The 20,598-nt window shown below is 45.7% G+C and overlaps 1 protein-coding gene across 1 annotated transcript in view; it reads right to left on the bottom strand.

Annotated features, from left to right (window-relative positions):
- The window catches only part of PCSK2 (proprotein convertase subtilisin/kexin type 2), a 317,876-nt gene that overhangs the window by 55,423 nt on the left and 241,855 nt on the right, over positions 1-20,598 (bottom strand). Inside the window, exon 6 of the mRNA XM_002710961.6 lies at positions 8,308-8,384. Within this exon, the coding sequence (XP_002711007.1) occupies positions 8,308-8,384 (77 nt within the window). The remainder of the gene's footprint in view (positions 1-8,307; positions 8,385-20,598) is intronic.

Here is a 20,598-nt window from a genome sequence, read left to right as displayed (position 1 = left end):
TCCATTTCGTCTTCCTCCCTCTCCCTTTCTGGTTGCTTGAGTAAGAAATGTCTTCTCTCTCCCTGAATTTATAGTAAACTTTCTGCAGCCAGCAATGGCATCTAATCCAGAAACCCTTACTCTTTAGGGCTTACGAAGACACAGTGTGCCACATCCTCTGATGCTTCATAAATATTGCTGGTGGCAGAGATGACATTTCAGTGTGAATGCCTGTCAAAGAAATGCTACGCAAGAGGGATTTTTATGGACAACAGCACAGTAATGGAATAGAGATCTGCGATGCATCAGCAAACATTGACTTAAAACTGAGCGAGGCTGCAAGATTATTGACAAAGCGTGGGCTGCAAACCTTGTAAGCAGCCGACAGCTCTAAAATGGACAGATGTCAAGGCCACTCAACGTCTCAGCACGGCTGAAAGGTAGGCCACCCATCCATCAGCCGGCTGATCGATATTTATTGAATGCCATCAAGGAAGGAAATATGATGCCAGATCCTGATCCCACACAGCAAATCAATTCTATCTGTTTTGCACATTAAAGGACATTCATTAAGTGCATATTACTTTCTACCATTTTGTACTTTGGGTTATTATTATTATTATTTTGTTTGTCCAGATTTATTTCCCTGATTGCAAACTAGGAGAAGATTGTACTCTCCACCCCCTGCCCCCCGCCATTTCTCAGCTGTGTGTCAAAATATATCCCTGGAGTTCCAATACTGTATGTGATTATTATGTGGTTCATGGTAACATAAGTATGCATGCTCTGCCTGCAAAAAAAGTCTACAAAATCAGACTGAAATCATGACATTCTAATATACAGCTCCCTAAGAGCAGTTCTATGTATGTGTAAAGCTTGTTTTCATAAAAAGAGTCCTTGGCTTGGAGCTTTAAATATACTTGTAGAGAAATGTACACTTGAAGGGAAACAAGTTGGAAACATGCACATAGGTGTGACATAATGGTTTGATGAATCAGGAAAAACTCAGGACAGACGCATTGCCGTTGAACCTGCTTTCCCAGCCAAGGTGGACAGTCTGCTCGCTTGCTTGAGGGTGTCCCTGTTGTGTACTCTATTTTCTACTTTGCTGTGGTGTAGGCCCATCACATTTCCTGGGCAGATATTGCTGCTGCATTCTAAGTGGCCTTTGCAGCAGGCTGTGTGGCAGAAACAGCCCACGGCTTGTCTGTGACACCTCCCCCCCACCATCTTGATTGGGGTTTTGGTGCATGCTGATAGGGGCATTTCTCATGAGCCCAACTCTGCCAAAACAGAGCTGGGCACCATGTAGGATGCCCATGCTCAGAAAACGCCTGATGAACCTGGTGCAAGTCTTGGTGGCTGCACAGCTGGTAAGGGGCTCCTGCTGGATCAACAGCAGACCCTGCTCTGGCTGAGGGCAAGTGCAGGTTCAAGGCTCCTAGAGCCTGTGGGTGGTAACCCTCCTTGAGTGCAGTGGGAAAATGACCCTCATCTATTCCCCTCACCCAGTTTCTGACCTAACCACCACATCTCTCCTTCCTTTTCCCAAAGACTTTTGTGTCCCACCTCTTCCAGGAGTCCTTAGAATGCCAGTCCCTGCACTGGCCTCTACCTGCCAGACCAGGTATCCAGGCCACCTCCTGAAATACCCTACACCTCCCTGTCTCCCAATCTTTGCCTCAGTTGTACCCTTGCCCTGGAGCACATTTGCCCCCTCCCTCAATTCCATCCATTACCTTCCTTCAAATCTCAGATCAGTGACCCCCTAACTAGCATCAAACCCTCCACCGCTTATTATCTGTGTGACTGCACAAGTTATTTAATCGCTCTGTGCCTCAGTTTCCAAAATGAGGATAACACGGTACTATCTATTTTAGAGGGTTATTATGAGAAGCAATTGAATTAATACATGCAAAGTCCTTAAAACAGTGCCTTAATAATAGTTCCTGCTCAATGTGCATTAGCACTTCTTGTGCTATTTTGGCCTAGGCAACATTTTTCACTCTAGTAATTTGGGCATCTGTTGCCTCCTCATTTGACATTGCAAGCTTTTCAGTAAGCACCAAACTAAAGTCCCAATTCTGTTTCTTGCTTATTTTATGCTCTATGCTTTTCAAATTCACTTCTTATTATAGAAGATATAAAAATCATGCAAAATAGCATGAAACTCCATATACCCATCCCCTGGCTTTGGCAGTGACCAATTCATAGCCAATTTTATTTCCTCTGCATCCCAACCCATTCCCTTCCCTCCTTCCTCAAGACATCAATAACAGTGAATACCAGGCACATGAGGATTTCACCCCAGAGAGATTTTTAATAGAAATGTATCACACTCATGGGAGGGGTGCTTTATTCAATTCCTCCTATGCCCAGCAGGTATCATCTCCAGGATGGTGACAATCATTGGACCAAGAATTTTTCCAGTGGAGTGGGTCTGAACTCTGACATACCATCCTCTCACACCATCTGTAGCAGCAGGTATGTTCTGAGAGCTCATGAGTTGAGTGTGGCATCATTCAGTCTTCATAACAAGAAGCCTCAGTGGATGAGGCTCTTTCAAAATGACTTGATAATTGAGAAAAGTCCATTTATTGGTCAAAGTGGACATTCTGTCTTGAGTCATTGGCTCCTTAAGACCCAAGGACTGTGCCTGCCTGAGTCACTATGACTGTGTCTCGGGTAATTAGACACTTAGGAATTTTTTTCGCTGACAATGATGAATTTTTATTACCCTAAGCATAATTAGCCCTAATTAGAGGTTTCTAGCTAGTTTAAAATGGTACTTTCAAGAACTAGTTTGAAAATGGAAATATGCAATGTCTTAAGAAGGAAGACATTTCCTTAATGCTGTTGTTGTTATTGTTGTTGTTTTTAAAATTTATTTATTTGAAAGTCAGAGTTATACAGAGAGAGGGAAAGATAGAGAGAGAGACACACACATGGAGTGGCGGGGAGGGCGATCTTCCATCTGCTGGTTCACTCTCCAGAAGACCACCAACAGCTGGGGCTGGGCCAGGCTGAAGCCAGGACCCAGGAGCTTCGTCCAGGTCTCCTAGCATGTGCAGGGCCCAAGCACTTGGGCCATCCTCTGCTGCATTTTCCAAGATATTAGCAGGGAGCTGGATTGGAAGTGGAGCAACCAGGACATGAACTGGTGCCCATATGGGATGCTGGCGCTGCAAGTGGTGGCTTTACCTGCTATACCACAATAGTGGCCACCCCTTCTCCTTGTGTTGTTTTTTAAGAACTACTCTTACAGTATATCATACAGGAAGATTTGGTTGGGTGAGTTGTGTTTCGGCTCTTAAAATGTAGTTGAGGAAAAAATATTTAGTGGGTTAAATAAGGGTGCTTCAAAAAGTTCATGGAAATTGGAATTCAGAGGTAAGCTGAGGAGGGCACTGAGGCATAGTGGGTTAAGGTGTCACTTGGGATGCCTGCATCCTATAACAGAGTGCTGTTTCAAGTCCTGGCTACTCTGCTTCCAGTCCAGCTTCCTGCTAATACATTCTGGGAGGCATCAGATGATATCTCAAGTGCTTAGGGCCCTGCCACCAGTGAGGGAGACCCAGGTAGAATTACCGGCTTCTGGCCCACTCCTGGTATTGCAGATATTTGGGGAGTGAACAGCAGATGGAAGACTTTCTTTTCTTTCTTTCTCTCTCTCTCTCCTCAGTCTGCCTTCCACGTAGATGAAAATAAATATATAGACATCAAAAAACTAGTAAGTTTATTTTTGTGCAGAAAAGTTTGAAATCCATACACGCTTTTTTCACAATGCATGTTTCCTGCAAAGTTTTTGAAGACTGCTCGAATTCCTGGATCATCCATTGAAGATAAGCATCATACCTACAGCTACAGGGAGACTGCAGGTAGCCAGCACATTTGTTGCTGCCTTCTTTTCTGATATTCATGTTGACAGTTGCTAATCAATCATGCTGACGCCAGACCCTTCTCCAATCAGTGCCCCAGATTGCCATTGCCATTTCTATCTGATTCCTGGCCTAGTGACATTTCTCTGACAACTACATATCTCTGTGTCTATTATTATTTGCTAACGGTATTTGAGGATCTAGGGTTGGAAGCCTTGAGGGTAAGAGACACTTCATGCCTAGAGTTTTCAGACCTTTTTAATGCCTTTTCAACTTGCAAATGTGCACACCGGAGTCCTGCATGATGATTTTCAAGTGCGGCTGCTCAAGAGTGCGGTGTGCTATTGCACACTGGCAATGATCTCCTGAAGGTGCTACCATGTTCGATTTTAGTTTTTTACTCATTCTTTCCTGTATTGCTAAACCCCAGGCCCCTGTCTCTACCCCAACACTGTCAATTCTAGTTACTCAGTGTAGACACACGGCTGAGCTATGTGGTCCACGGAAAATCTACCCTGGTCACTCTCCACACATCTCGCTTCTTGAATAAATTGAGAAAAGTGGTTCCTATGAAAGAGTGACACAGATTTGGATTTAGAAGCAATGTGAAGAGTGAGCCCACCCTCGGCTCAGACTTGTGCTCTCACTGTCTGATGAGGGAATCGAGTCAGCCTTTCTGAGCTTGTTGTTTAGCATGGAACTGAAAATGACAACTGTTGTCTTATTTGCCACTTAGGTTGCTTTGAGAAGTAAAAGAAACAGATAGAGTGGTTTCATATCATTAATTGAAGTTCATAGGTTTTCAGGAACTTCACCCAAGAGCATCAATAAAAGGGAACCACTAGGTTTAAAAATTTTGGTATTGTTTTACTGAGTAGGCCACACATTTTTATCTCTTGACATTTCTCATGTGCAATTAGCCATTTGGGCAAGATATTTACTTGAAGAAAAGTAGAGGCTGAATTTACATGTGTAGTAGCATAGCTAAATGTCTTTGGATGGACTACTTGGGTAGTTGTCGCTCCCCCTCTTCATGGAGGAACGACACAGGACCCTGCGTTGTTCTTTTGTCTGCTCGGCCCTCCCCGGGTTTGCTGCTGGTTCTTCCCGGGTTGGCTACTGTCCCTTCCACCTCCGTGGAAGGGCAGTTCCCCCTGGCCACTTTCCCCACTTCCGCAGGGGATGCGGCATACCGCCGGCCGGCTCTCTCGGGGGCTGCTCAGATGTTCCTCAGGTGTTCCCCTTAGATGTTCCTGGTGCATGTTGTCTCTCTCCTCCTTTATAGTCCTCTTCCACCAATCCCAACTCTGCTACCCACACGCCGAGTACGCTGCTCTCCTCCAATCAGGAGCAGCTCCTGCAGCTTGTCAAGTTGGTGAGAGGCAGCTGGGTAGAAGCTGTTGCCTCCTCTCCCAGCGCCATATTGTGGGAGAGCAGATGCACAGAATAAGTCTTAATTCCAGTAACTTAGTCCAGTCCAGGTTGCTCCCCACAGATCCCCCTTTCTTTTTATTTTTTGGCGTTGATACGCGCCTGTCTTCGGTGCCCCGCGGCACACACTCTGCTCTGCTTGCTGGAGTTGCTCACAGGTGCTTACAAGCCCTACCAATCAGGCAAACCGAGTCCGGGTCCTCTCTTCGCCATGTTGTGAGGAGGTTTTTAGGCGCTGATGCGTGCCTGTGTTCGGTGCCCTGCAGTGCATGCTCTGCTCTGCTAGAACTGCCTGCAGGTACTTACAAGCCCTAACAATCAAGCAAACCGAATCCAAGCCTTCTCATTGCTGTATTGTGGGGAGACTTATTGGTGTTGATAACGTGCCTATCTTCGGTGACCTGCAGCTCATACTCTGGTCGAGCTGCCTGCTGGTGCTTATTGCCTTACTAATCAGGCAGACCGAATCCAAGCCTTCTCATTGCGGTATTGTGGGGAGACTTATTGATGTTAATTTGTGCCTGTCTTCGGTGACCTGCAGCGCATAAGCTGCTAGCCGCCTGCAGGTGCTCACCACCTCCCTAATCAGGCAGACCGAATCCAAGCTCTCTCATTGCCATGTTGAGGGGAGGCCTTATTTTTCTCTATTTCTCTATCTCCGGGCATTCCTATTTCTCCTATTTTACTTCTATCTACCAGCATTCCTATTTCTCTCATTTTACTTCTAAACTTCTGTTTCTCTTATCTCCGCGGCTTCCCGGCGCCCGCCCCGAGGCTGCTTCTCGGCGGCTTCCCGGCTCTGAGCCGCTTCAGCCCGCGCTTCTCTCATCTGCACGGCTTCCCGGTACCCGCCCTGCGGCGGGCTCCCGGCTCTGCGCGGCTCGGCTTCGCGCGCACACTCCGCGGTCTCCACGCCCTTCACGCCCGCACCACAGCCTCGCGCCAGCCCCGCGTTCCCTATCTATTCACGCCCCGTGCTCTCTCTGCACGCGGCAGCTTCCGCGAGTCACACAGCCCCAGCTCACGTTTCCGCCACTGGTATTCAATCTAAGTTCCCTGGACTAACCTGGCGAATTCCAACCTGGCGGCCCACGTCTCTGCCTCTGGTTCCAGATGTTCGCCTTTTGCTCCCCGGGCTGACTTGAAGAATTCCAAGCTGGCTTACGTCTCCGCCTCGGCCTGCACTCGCGGCTTCAATTTCCCTAACATTTTTCTCTACCCGGTATGTTTCCTAACTTTTCTTCCAACAATATTCTCCTCTCATTTCTCCTGGCCTCTCCCCATAGTCCGCATCCGAGTCCAAGCCTCCTCCAGGTTTCACTTTCGCTTTCAATCTCCTAGCTTCCCCGCCTCCTCCAGGTTTCACTTTCGCTTTCAATCTCCTAGCTTCCCCGCCATAGTCCGCATCCGAGTCTATGAAAGCTTTCACTTTCGCTTTCAATCCTAACTTCTTTCCCACAGTCCATATCCAAGTCTATGCCTAGGCTTTCGATAGCTTCTTCTGGCACATTTTCCATCCGGCTTTCCCTAGGCTCTTTGCTAGTCTCTCTCTCCGGTATTTTCCCACTTCTTCCCGTTTCTTCCCTCCTAAGTTTCCTATCCGAGTCACGGCACCATTATGTCGCTCCCCCTCTTCATGGAGGAATGACACTAAACCCTGCCTAGGCTTCATATCCGAGTCACGGCACCATTATGTCGCTCCCCCTCTTTGTGGAGGAATGACACAGGACCCTGCGTTGTTCTTTTGTCTGCTCGGCCCTCCCCGGGTTTGCTGCTGGTTCTTCCCGGGTTGGCTACTGTCCCTTCCACCTCCGTGGAAGGGCAGTTCCCCCTGGCCACTTTCCCCACTTCCGCAGGGGATGCGGCATACCGCTGGCCGGCTCTCTCGGGGGCTGCTCAGGTGTACCTCTTAGATGTTCCCGGTGCATATTGTCTCTCTCCTCCTTTATAGTCCTCTTCCACCAATCCCAACTCTGCTACCCACACGCCGAGTATGCTGCTCTCCTCCAATCAGGAACAGCTCCTGCAGCTTGTCAAGTTGGTGAGAGGCAGCTGGGTAGAAGCTGTTGCCTCCTCTCCCAGCGCCATATTGTGGGAGAGCAGATGCATAGAATAAGTCTTAATTCCAGTAACTTAGTCTAGTCCGAGTTGCTCCCCACAGTAGTTTTACACGATGTGAACTTTATCCCAAACAACACTTGAAACCTCTGCCAGTTGCACTATTTTTTTGTTGAAAGAGCCTTATATAGGCTGTTGTGAGTGTATGGAGAAAATACTCTTTCTTTCTTTCTTTCTTTCTTTCTTTCTTTCTTTCTTTCTTTCTTTCTTTCTTTCTTTTTTTTTTTTTGACATGCAGAGTTAGAGAGAGAGACAGAGAGAAAGGTCTTCCTTCTGTTGGTTCACCCCCAAATGGCTGCCACGGCCGGCGTGCTGTGCCAATCCGAAGCCAGGAGCCAGGCGCTTCCTCCCGGTCTCCCATGCGGGTGCAGGGCCCAAGCACTTGGGCCATCCTCCACTGCCTTCCCGGGCCACAGCAGAGAGCTGGACTGGAAGAGGAGCAACCGGGACAGAACCGGCACCCCAACCAGGACTAGAACCCGGAGTACTGGCACTGCAGGCGGAGGATTAGCCTAGTGAGCCGCGGCGCTGGCTGGAAATACTTTTTCAAACACAGATGCAGACCCAGGGGACAGAAATCTCTGCAATAACTGTATCAAACAAAATCAGCATTTTTTTAATCATCTTGTGGTAGGTTGAGAAAGGATTTCTTATTTCTACTTTCTTTTATCTTTAATAAAGTGGAATATAATTCCTAGTTCAACTGAACAAAATTGTTAAAAGATAATCCTAAAAAGCACTGTACTATTAAAAAAAATCTGAGAACTTAGAGAATGGAGTCATTTAAAAGAGAAAAAAAACCACAGAGAAGCATTGGGATGATTTTGCTGGTGACAGTCAAGTCTTAAACAAAACAACAAAACATTAAAGCTTAAGTCAGATTCTTAAAAAATTCGGTTACCTGTTAAACCAGTCATCTGTGTATCGAGGGTAAGGATAGGGGTCATTGCTGCTGAAGTCATAACTTGCTTCTGCATTCTGAAAAACACAACATATAGCATTGGGTCAGTCAAGCCACGGGCCTGGTAAAGGGAAGATTACGGTCCCTCCCAGGAGTGCTGTGTTAATGGTCTGTGCTGGGTCGGCCCTTGTAAGACTGTGACAGAGCTGAGTGTCCCTGGAGCTGTCCATTCTCCTGCACTACCCTTTCCCAGGCTTCCTCGTCCTCTCCTATGTCAAGCACTGGGCAAGTCTGAGCTCAGTGCTCTTCAGGACAGTCTTCCTTCTGAAGCTGGGGTAGGCCTTGTGGGTTGGCAGGTTTCTCCCAAGAATCCGGGGCTCATGGTAAGCTGTTTTGGTCCCTTGTTGGACTCATGGCAAGAAAGTTCTCGTTCTCATGTCAGCAGTGAGACAGCCCCTAGAGTTTTCCTGCTTTTTACAGGAGGCTCACTTGCAGCTCCCTACCTCAGATTGGCACAAAGCAGTTCTCTTTCTCCTTACTGGTTACATCTTTGCCCCATCTGATTTTCTGCTAGTTCACTCCCCAAATGGCTCAACAGCCAGAGCTGAGTTATCCAAAACTAGATGCCAGGAGCTTTGTTCAGGTCTACCATTTGGGTACAGGGGCCCAAGGACTTGGACCATTTTCTACTGCTTTCCCAGACCATAGCAGAGAGCTGGATTGGAAGTGGAGCAGCCAGGACTCACACCAGTGCCCACATGGGATGCCAGCACTGCAGGCAGTGGCTTTACCCGCTAAGCCACAGTGCCGGCCTTTATACTGTCTTTACTTTCTCCTCTTACCTCTTTCTCCCAAGGTGTTACGCTGAGAGCCACAATCACAAACCATGAGGGTGTTCCGGCCCCTCCCCCTGCCATTTCCTTCACGAATCTGCCTTTCAGGGCAGACAGGCTCACTCTGCCAGCAGAAAGGCCAGGCTCCTGCTGCCTCCCCACTTCTGTGCATCAGCCCTGAAAATCCAGACAACCTCCGTCTCTGCCAAGGGATCCTCTGAGTGTAACTTTTACTGTCCCTTTCATCCATCTGCTCATCTCCCCTAATATTTTTAAAAAACATTTATTTATTTATTTAAGAGGCAGAGTTAAGAGACAGAGAGAGAGAGAGGGAAAGGCAAAAGAGAGGTCTTCATCCGCAGGTTTACTCCCCAGATGGCTACAACGGCCGGAGTTGTGCCGATCTGAAGCCAGGAGCCAGGAGCTTCTTTTGGGTCTTCCATGTGGGTGCAGGGGCCCAAGGACTTGGGCCATTTCCCACTGCTTTCCCAGGTCATAAGCAGAGAACTGGCTGGAAGAGCAGCAGCCAGGACACTCAGCAGCGCCCATATGGGATGCCAGCCCCACAGGCATAGGCTTAGCCTATCACACCACAGTGCCAGCCCCTCATGTCCATTATTTATTTTTTATTTAGATGTTCAGCTGGTCTGCCTTTTGTTTGTGTCTGTGATGAGCAATGACCCACCCCATCTGGGCCACTGCCTTCTCTGCTGGCTCAGGGATGCCAATCTCTTGGAAGCTCCCCTTTCTGTATGTCTTTCTTTTCCTCCTTGTTTTTGGGGTCTGAAATAAAGACTCCAGAGAGCTTCCTGGTCTACAGTACACACTGGGTGAGAAAACACTGAGTGAGTTGCGCAGTCTAACTCTGGCATTTCTTGATTCCACAGGCCCTGAGACATTTTCAGGCACTGTGCTCCATCATGAGCTAAGACACTTTAGCTGACAAACCTAATGTATTAATGGCTTCATGTTTTTCAGAGTCCATGGATCAGTTTCATTAATTTTTGTTTTGATTTGTTGGATGACAAGGGGCTGATCATCACAGTAGTTGTAATGACCAGAATTATAATACTAAATTATTTAAATAAATGTATTTTGGCAGGAATTACCTTGACATTTGGCCCAGTCGTTTTTGCCTTGAGTCTTAAATATGTTTATTCTTTGTTTTGGAATCCAGGTCTCCACCCATCACCTGGTCCTTAGAGAACAAATCTTCTGTCTCTACTGGCCATAAAGATTGGCCTGTGCATTGTTTTTCTCCTCCTTCCAAACTTATATCCAAGTTGTTTTCATTGACTTTTTAAAAAAAATATTTATTTATTTGAGAGGCAGAGTTACAGACAGAGGGAGGGAGAGAGGGAGAGGGAGAGGGAGAGGGAGAGGGAGAGGGAGAGGGAGAGGGAGAGGGAGAGAGAGAGAAGGCATGCATGCGTGCGAGAGAAAGTCTTTCATCTGCTGGTTCATTCCCCAAATGGCTGCAACAGTTGGAGCTGGGCGGATCTGAAGCCAAGAGCCAGGAGCTTCCTCTAGGTCTTCCATGTGGGTGCAGGGGCCCAAGCACTTGGGCCATCTTTCACTGATTTCTCAGGCCAATAAGACGGAGTTGGAATTGAAGTGGAACAGCCAGGACTCAAATTGGTGCCCATATGGGATGCTGGTGCTGCAGGCAAAGGCTTAACCTACTACACCAAGTTGGCCCCTTTCATTCACTTTTTTAAAAGATTTTATTTATTTATTTGAGAGGTGGATTTATACAGAGAGAGACAGACAGACAGAAAGGTCTTCTATCCACGGGTTCACTCCCAAATGGCTGCAACAGCCAGAGTTGTGTCGATCCGTAGCCAGGAGCCAGGAGCTTCTTCCAGGTCTCCCACATGGGTGCAGGGGCCCAAGTGCTTAGGCCACCTTCTATAGCTTTCCCAGGCCATAGCAGGGAGCTGGATCGGAAGAGGAGTAGCTGGGACTAGAACCGGCGCCCATATAGGATTCTGGTGCCACAGGCAGATGATTAACCTACTGCACCACTGCGCCAGCCCCTCATTCACTTCTGAAGTTTAATTCTGATTTTGGTCTACTGCTTTGGTCTGTAGCACACCCTCTTAGATTGGGCATTTTTTTTTTCTGACTTCCCTTGAGATATTTGGGTTTCAGTTCTTTTTAGGGGCACTATTTTGAAACAGTAAGCTAGCTGCCTTCTCCAAGTTTTGTTCTGTTACCCCTAATCTTCCCTGAATTCTTCAGAGGTAAGAGCACTCTTCGGCTGAGGTAGCAGGGTAGGAATATTGAGAGAAACAGGTTAACATTTTCTCTTTTGGCTTCAAAGTCAAGTTGCACTGACATTTAAGTAACAGATTTGGAAGACTCTTTGCTTAGTCTTGTTAGTTTCTCCATAGAACAGACTAGAATTTTCTGGCCTAAAGGGATTTGTACTGGAAATTTGCCACAAGTAGCCATGTGGAGCCCTCCAGAGTGGCCCCAATTGCTCCCTTTCTTCTGAGCTGTGTTCTGGGGATACCAGGGGGCTTGTTGGAAGGTCCAGCCTTGGGGAGGTCAGGGACTCACTGCACAACAGGGACATGGAATCCCAGATCAGAAGTGGCTCTGTGAGGTGCTGCAGCTGACAGGTTTGGAATAGCAACACTCTGTGTTTCCTGCTTCCCAGTGCAGTGCAGGGCACCGTAGAATATTCCATGGGAAGCTGATGTTGTCGAGCTGACACTGTGTTGGACACCCGCCAGCTGGCCTAGCAAGTTCTGTGGCCACAACAATGATCCAGAGTTTAGGGAGGACCTGCTTGAACTGCTGACTGAGGCCAGCAAGGAAAGGGGATGCTGCAGAAGCCAGAGTAGGCAGATGATGGAACACTGGCACCAGGTCCCTGTCACCTTCTCTTTGGCAGGTTGGGGGACAGTTCTGGAGACAAGGAAGGGGCCAAAATCTCAGCTGACCAAGATAAAATTTCTATCATCAGTACAATTGGGCTGACAGACAGAAATTAAGTTCAATTAGAGAAAAACCAAATGTCAGCACTTTTGTGCTTGCTGCTTGAGTGACTGGTTTCCAAAGCTTTCTGTCCTGGCCTGTCTGGCTGGCTCATAATTAGCTCCCATTCCTGACTCTGGAGAAGACTGCTCACCCTATGATTGGTGGGGTTACAAGGAGGAGTTGGGGAATTTGGACAGCAGAACCTGTAGCCAAGAACCCATGGATTCTGCAAGCACTTTTATAACAAGAAGAAAAGACCAGGTGTTGAAATAGGAACTACAATAATTTTTCTGTCTTCACAATGAATTTGGTGACTGATACTTAATTCCTCAGTTAACAGTCTATGCTGAGCATCAAGCAGAGCTAACAGTTGTTTTTCTTGCCTGGCTTTATGTCTTCTGGCTAAAAAATCAAATGGTTTATAGCAAGAAAGAACGATGGCAAGCTTTGTGTAAGGGCTGTGTTTATGCTTTGATAGACAAACTGAATCATTTATTGATTTGAATTGCAGTGTGACCACCCCATAAAACTTTCTACATTCAGGAAATAAGTTAAACTGGCCTTGAATTAGACTGGATTTTTCTACAATGCTCATTTATGTGGACATTTTGGGGAGGCAGTACTTAAAGCTCTTGTCATCCTAAGCTAAGCCAGATGTTAGTTTTTGTTTGGACTTTTCCAACTAATTTCTACAATGCATTAGTCTTTTCTTGCTTTAGAAAATACTCTTTGTTTAGTGAACATAATTTAATCTTTGATGATTCAGGATCAGGATGATTCAGAGTCATCATTAAGAACTTGAATTATCATTGTACCATTACATAGAAAGTGAGAAGACTGGGTTGAATCCAAACTGACCTCAGAGCTTCCCTGGAAGTTATTTCTGGAAGAAACTTCTGATAATGGCTCATTTTCTCTTAAACAGTTGGACATAGGGAGGAAAAAAATCACTTCTGATATTTATTATATCTAAAGCTTAATTTCTGAATATTTGAATGATAAAAAGCAAATTAGATTTGTTATTAGGCTAGAAAGTTCAATAATTAAGAGTTTGGCATTGTTTGCCCTGTGCACTTTTATTTTTTAAAAATTTATTTATTCATTTGAAAGGCAGAGTTATGGGATGGGGGATGGGAATATTCCATCTACTGGTTCATGCCATAATTGGTTGTAATGGCTGGTGAGCCAGGAACCTAGAACTCTATCCAGGTCTCCCACATAGGTGCAGGGGTCCAAGAACTTCGTCCATCTTCTGCTGCTTTCCCAGGCACATTAGCAGGGAGCTGGATTGGAAGTGGAGCAGCTGGGCCTCAAACTGGCACTCCAATATGGGAAGCAGCTTAACCTGCTTCAATACAATGCTGGCCCTCCCTGTGCACTTTTCAAGCAGACGGCCTGCATGTACTCTAAGCTAAGAAAGGAAAAATGACTTATTTTCATGGAACCCCCTGACCTGTTATATGTGAGGTCAGCTGCATTTGTGTGGCCATCCAAGGGACAGAATGACAGCACCCCTGGGACACTGGAGCTGGTCTCACAGGATCCGTGACAGTTGACAGTCCCTGAACCTGGTAGCAACCTTGCCCATTGCTTCAACATTTGCAGAGAAGCTTCTGAGGTACTTGGGCTTGAACCCGGCCCTGGCACTGCCATCCCTAACCCCAAGTCTGCCATTTAATGGCTCTGTGGTCAGGGGACTCCCTTGCTGGGCTGCACAAGACAAATGTGTCTGTAGGGATTGGCTGTGTGGAGAGGAAGGCAGAGGGGCTTTACAATCAGGTTAGTATGGTTTTGTAAGTAGGCTGCTTTTGACTTTGGGACTTTTTTGAAACTACAGTTTCCTTATCTTTATAATGCAGACTATGGGGCCACTGTTGTGGCTCAGCAGGTTAAGCCACCTCTTGCAACATCAGCACCCCATATCAGAGAGCCGGTTTGAGTCCCAGCTGCTCCACTTTTCCATCCACCTCCCTGCTAATGTGCCTGGGAAGGCAGCGGAAGATGGCCCAAGTACTTAGGTTCCTGCGACCCACATGGGAGACCCGGAAGGAGTTCTTGGCTTCAGTCTGGCTTAGCCCTAGCTACCATTTGGGATATGAACCAGTGGATGGAACATCTCTTTCTCTGTCTCTCCTTTTTCTCTGCTACTCTTTCACATAAATTAATAAATGAATCTTTAAAAACACAAATGAAAAAACTACTTGGTTGCTGTGAAAATAAAATGAACAAAGAGATAAAAGCTGTCGAGCACACTGCCTAGCTCAGTGTGGCATTCTCCACCTCTTCTCCTTTTGTGTTTTTCTCTTTCTTTGATCACCTACTGCAAAGGTCACAAAATATGGCCTGCAGGCCAAATCTGGCTTACTGCCTGTTTTAGTAAATAAAGTTTTATTGGAACAAAGTCATGTTCATTTGGCTACAGATTGTCTATGGCTGCTTTTGTACTACAATAGCAGAATTAAGTGGTTGTGACAGAGTCCCACAAAGCCTAAAATATTTGCTGTTTGGATTTTTATTGGAAAGAGTCTATTTCTGGCCCTTTTGGGCTCCCAATGTGCCCTTTGATAGTGACAACAGCCACTCCCCTTGTCCTTGTCTTTCTGTCTCATGTCCTGTTCTTTCTAGGAGGCTGCAATGGCCAAAGAGGAATCTGAAATGAGCTAGTTTGATTCCACTGTCTGGAAGCCTACACTTCCTGCACTTTATGCCAATCAATGGTGGATTATAAGGCATGTTGCTGCAGTCAGAAACTGGGGCTCAGCCTATTGGGGCACCGTGGAGTGCATCCTGCTGTGGTGGGGAGGAGGTGCCATCACTACCATCTCACCCTGCCGCCCATCACTGGTTGAAGGCAGCTCCTGGGAGCCACCAACCCTGTCCTCTTCTCTCTTTCCCCCAACAAGTGTCCTGTGTGGCAGGTATTTTCAGTCAGCAGCTCTCTGGCATACAGAGGCGATTGCTCAGGTGAACTAGGTACACATGATGTCTGCCACACACGGCCTCACTCAGATTTAGAAGTGATGTTATGTTGACATTCCGACAAATACCGGACTCTTGTAGTGGGCCAATGTATTTATTAAGGGTATTCGTTGATGTGACTAGAGGGATATTTTGAGAGCATTGAGGGACAAACTCTTTGGCCTGACTACAAAATTGGGAAAGTGGCTTTTGTCATCAGGCCTGTCATGTATTCTTGTGCAGTGTGAACTGCACAAGGCTGCCTGCCCAAGGGGAGTAACTGGGGGCTGTGCCGGACTCACCAAGCCAATTGCCCTGGGTAGGATTTTAAAAAATAATTGGTAAGGAGCTGGTGCTGTGATGTAGCACATAAGGCTGCCACCTGTGGCACTGGCATCTCATATGGGAGTCCCAGATGCTCCACTTCTGATCCAGCTCCCTACTAATATGCCTGGGGAAGCAGTGGAGGATGGCCCAAGTACTTGGGCCTGTGCACCCACGTGGAGGACCTGGAGGAGGCTCCTGACTCCTGTTGTGACCATCTGGGTAGTGAACTAGTGATGGAAGATGGCTCTTTCTGTCTTTGCCTCTCTCTCTGTACCTCTGCCTTTCAAATACATAGATAATTCTTTAAAAAAAAAGGTATTTGCCAGGAGAGAGGGTACTGTTTTGCAGTTCACTCACTGGTAGGGGGCACCTTCTGAATTGCATACAAATGGACTATGTGTGTGCTGGCCTGTCTATGAGCCATGACAAGACAAAGGTCTCTAAAGCTGTGGTCATATACAAGCTCAGACCTCAAAGAAATTGTCCAGGGAGACAAGAAGTCTTCTATGAAACACCAGATAATACAAGATGTAAATAACATCTCCATCCACAGAGTTTACATCCTGAGTCCAGCATGGCAGATGATTAATGGCCAATGTAATTCCATAACACAGGAATTCAGAACAAGAAACTACATTGCATTTGTCCCTTTATTCTGGCTTGCTACTTTCCCTGAAGGCATTTAACCAAATAACCCAGCCAAGAGCTGGGTAACAGTATTAGCTGAAATTGTACTGTGTTCATGGACTAATGAAAGAGAAATGAGCTTCCCGAGACAGACTTCCAAACTACAACCATATTGCCCCAGAACAAAGCTCATCTGTATGGAGACTGTGCAGCACAATAGCCCAGTCCATTACAGCCTAAAGAATTTTGCTATTGCGCCTACTTACATCTAATATGGTCATGGCTGATTGTTCCCAACTGTGCCTATTTTGATTTCCTCAAATAATTCTCCCACATGTACTGGTTTAACGATAATGTTCAGCTCACTTTTGACTGAAACCAACATTAAAGGGATTTATGTCTATATTAAGTCTGGCTGTAAAACTTAATGAAATTTAACATTTCTCCAGTGCTCAAAAAAAATTAAAGAAAAAAAATGCACAGTCACAAATTTTGAAATCTTTCCTCCATACTCCAAAGGTTTCCAGTCATCAATTTTTCAAGTGACACAATGTTCTTTGATTGTGGAATTGACACCTCTGCCTTTTACTTCCTTCTTGCTTCTGGATATTCTAACAGCTTCTCTAATCACTGGAGCATTCCCCAGAGAAGAGGAAAGGTGCGAATCACAGCTGGACCACCCAGGTATCACCATGCTTCAAGCTGTGTCTGAGGCTACTGTACTTTTTCTGTTTTCAGATTTGAGAGTGCCATCCTTTGGTCCTCACTACAACCCTACAACTTTCATCAGCAGATTTGGGAATGATTTTAAGCACTGGAAATAATAATGTTAACATTTCATGTTAATAATAATATTAATTCCTAATGCTTAACTTGGTGCTTTAAATCAATAGAGTGCCTATAACTCTTTCAAAATCTCTCATTTTATTTGATATTTTCCAAAGCCCTGTTGGTTAGGAGAGCAAAAGTGTTGAGGGAATGAGTATGCAGCTGCTCTAAGTAACAGCCCAGGCTGTACAAGTCTTGTAGGGTTCCTTGAGCATGGCCTTATCTATCTGTGTTTTCTTGGCTTTTCTTGTTATTGGACAATGCCATTGAAACTTGTAGTAGATTAGACTGAAGTTGATTCCAATAAATGAATTATTAAACTTTTTTTTAAAGTTTACTTATCTGAGGGGCACACACACACACACACACACACTCACACAGGGAGGGAGGGAGAGAGAGAGAGAGAGAGAGAGAGCGAGCTCCAATTCACTGGTTCATTCCCCAAATGCCTGCAACAGCCAGGGTTGAAGTTGGGAGCTGGAAACTCAATCCAGGTTTCCAGAAACTTAATTACTCGAGCCCTCACTTCTGTCTCTCAGGTGCTAATTAGAAGGCAGCTGGAGTTAGGAGAGGAAGCTGGGCAGTAAACCCAGGCACTCTGGCATGGGAAGCAGACATCTTAACCTCTAGGCTAAGCATGCATCTCTCCCCTAGCCCTGTGAATTTTAGAAGTGTCCCCAAAGCTTGAATTCCTGGGGATGACTTGATGCAGTAAAGAGACACTGCCAAGAGCTAGCCCCAAGACAGGTTCCAAAACTTGGCTAGAAAAAATTTACATCTTTATTTTACTAACTGTCACCTCAAATTGAGCATTTTTTTTCCTAATTAGGATGTGGAGACAAGGCACAATAGTATTAGTAGTATCTGTGAGCTTGTCACCCACGTGTACTTCTTAGCACATTACACATACTGCAGATATGCTGAAGTATCTTTTCAACACACTCCTAAATGCCATCAGATTTTGTTATTTCATGTGTTAATGAAGAAAGGTGTATATTACCATATCACAGGTATGTATTTTTAGTCTATTGATAACGCTATTGCTGTAAAATTGCCTTCCTTGGTGCTACATTATGAATGCGTCCCTTCAAAATTCATCGGTCGGTATCTATCCCCACTGTGTTAGTATTAAGAGGTGGGGCTTTGGCCTTCAGGAGGTGAGTTGGCCATGAGGGCAGAGTTGTCATGAATGGGATCAGAGGCTCATGGGAGCTTGTTTTCCCTTCCATCATGGAAGACTCAACAAGATGCTGTCTGTGAGAAACAGGACTTTACCATTCACAGCACCTGCTGGGGCCTTGATCGTGGACCTTCCAGCCTCCCAGAACTGTCAGCAATACATTTCAGTCATTCACAAATTACCCAGGATAACGTATTTGTTATAGAATCCCAAATAGAGTGAGAAATTTGACTACCCTATATTTTGTCTTATGTCTTTAAAAAATTATTTTGAGAATGAAAGGAAACAGGCACTGTGTACTGGTTGATTGGCATGCATATTGGTGTAACCTCTTTGAAGAGAAATTTGGCAAGATCCACCAAAGGAACAGATGAAATGACTCTCTGACCCAGAGATCCTACCTCTAAGAATCTATCCAACCGATACACATACACATGTAGGAAAGATTTAAGTTTCCATGTACTCACGCCATTCACGATTATTAACAGTGAATGACTAGAAACAACTTACATGTCCAAATTTGGGGACAATTTAAATAAGGCATGGTGCGCCTATAATATGTAAAACTGAAACTCTGGAAAAAAACAATTCCTATATGGGCAATACACCTCTGAGGGAGAGTGAGGTTGAGGGCTTCACCCGAGGTCACAGAGATGGTAAGGGCAGAGCAGCATTCAGACCAGGCAGTCTGGCTCCAGAGCTCTAAGCAGGCATTCCTCTTCTCTGCATTAGAATCACAACATCACATTCTGTTGCATACTGTATGCATGTTTAAAAGAGAAAAACAAATAAAAACAGAATAACATAATGTCTTTACTCCCCAGAGCATCAATGGATCATTCAGTTGAACTCCAAGTATACCAATGGACCTAACAATTGATAGCCTACACAGGGACACTGTTCATTAAAGCCAGGAAGCACATCTCTTGCTTTGGATTTTTCTTTCTTCATCCCTCCCTCCTTCCATCCTTCTTCTTTCTTTCTCTTTCTTTTCCCTCCTTCCTTCCATCTGTCTCCCCTCCCCTCCCCTCCTCTCTCCTCCTCTCCCTTCCCCTCTTCTCTCTCTCTTTCACAGCTTAGTTTATTTACTGAATTTCCTGATTCAAGGTTCACATAGTGCCTTTGAGGCCTCAATCAGCAAACAGGCCTCCTTTGCTTTTTGATGGCTATGTTATTCCCTATCGAAGTAGGATGTTTTCTAGGAGGTAAAAATTATACTATGTATAAGACAAATATCACTGACAACTGGATTCTTCTGAAACAGAAATCTTTAAAATATTTCCATTATCTCAGAATCTCCAGCACTGCCTCATGGCCTTTGGGTTTCTGAGCACAGCCTGAAACTCACAGGCCGAGAATGTAATTTCACGAGATGCTTATAATGAGGGCACTTCAAAAAGTTCATGGAAAAAAGAATGAAAAGATAAATAAGCCTGACTCCAAAAGTCAAATATCACATTTTCTCTGATTTGTGATAGCTAATATATAGAGTACAAAAAAATTTAAAGTATATGAGTGTGGGGACAGCGTTGAGGCAAAGCAGGTTAAGCCTCTACCTATGATGCTGGCATCCCACATAGGGCATGGGTTCGAGTCCTGACTGTTCCATTTTTTAAAAAATATTTCACTTATTTCTTTGAGAGGTAGAGTTACAGACAGTGAGAGGGAGAAACAGAGAGAAAGGTCTTCCTTCCGTTGGTTCACTCCCCAAATGGCTGCCGTGGCCGGAGCTATGCTGATCCGAAGCCAGATGCCAGGTGCTTCTCCCTGGTCTCCGATGCGGGTACAGGCGTCCAAGCACTTGGGCCATGCTCCACTGCCCTCCTGGGCCACAGCAGAGAGCTGGACTGGAAGAGGAGCAACCAGGACTAGAACCTGGCGCCCATATGGGGTGCCGGCGCCACAGGCGGAGGATTAACCAAGTGAGCCACGGCGCCGGCCCCTAAAAGATGTTTATCTATGCCTATGAGAGGTCTTCAAAATATTCATGGAAAGTGTGTATCATGAAAAAATTATGTATGTATTTCAAAATTGCTTGTACCAGAAGAAACTTATCTTTTAATTTCATTTTTTCATGAACTTTTTAAAAAAGATAATGGGAGACCAGGAAAAGCACCTGGCTCCTGGCTCCTGCCATCGGATCAGCGCGGTGCGCCGGCCGCAGCGCGCCAGCCGCGGCGGCCATTGGAGGGTGAACCAACGGCAAAGGAAGACCTTTCTCTCTGTCTCTCTCTCTCTCACTGTCCACTCTGCCTGTCAAAAAAAAAAAAAAAAAAAAAAAAAAAAAAAAAAAAAAAAAAAAAAAAAAAAAGATAAATTTTATTTATTTGAAAGAGTTACAGAAAGAGAAGGAGAGAGAGTGCAAGAGAGATATTGTCTATCTGTTGGTTCACTCTCCAAATCGTTATAACAGCTGGGGCTGGGCCAGGCTGAAACCAGATGGCTGTAACTCCATCTGGGTCTCCCACGTGGGTGGCAGGGGCCCAATCACTTGGGCCACCTTCTGCTGCTTTTCCAGGTGCATTAGCAGGGAGCTGGATTGGAAGTGGAGCA

The sequence above is a fragment of the Oryctolagus cuniculus genome, chromosome 11 (genome assembly GCF_051225735.1).
Source record: "Oryctolagus cuniculus isolate XC-2025 breed Fujian yellow rabbit chromosome 11, ASM5122573v1, whole genome shotgun sequence".
Classification (NCBI taxonomy): domain Eukaryota; kingdom Metazoa; phylum Chordata; class Mammalia; order Lagomorpha; family Leporidae; genus Oryctolagus; species Oryctolagus cuniculus.
Note: the sequence above shows the minus strand (reverse complement) of the source record. Positions and strands in the feature narration are given on the sequence as shown.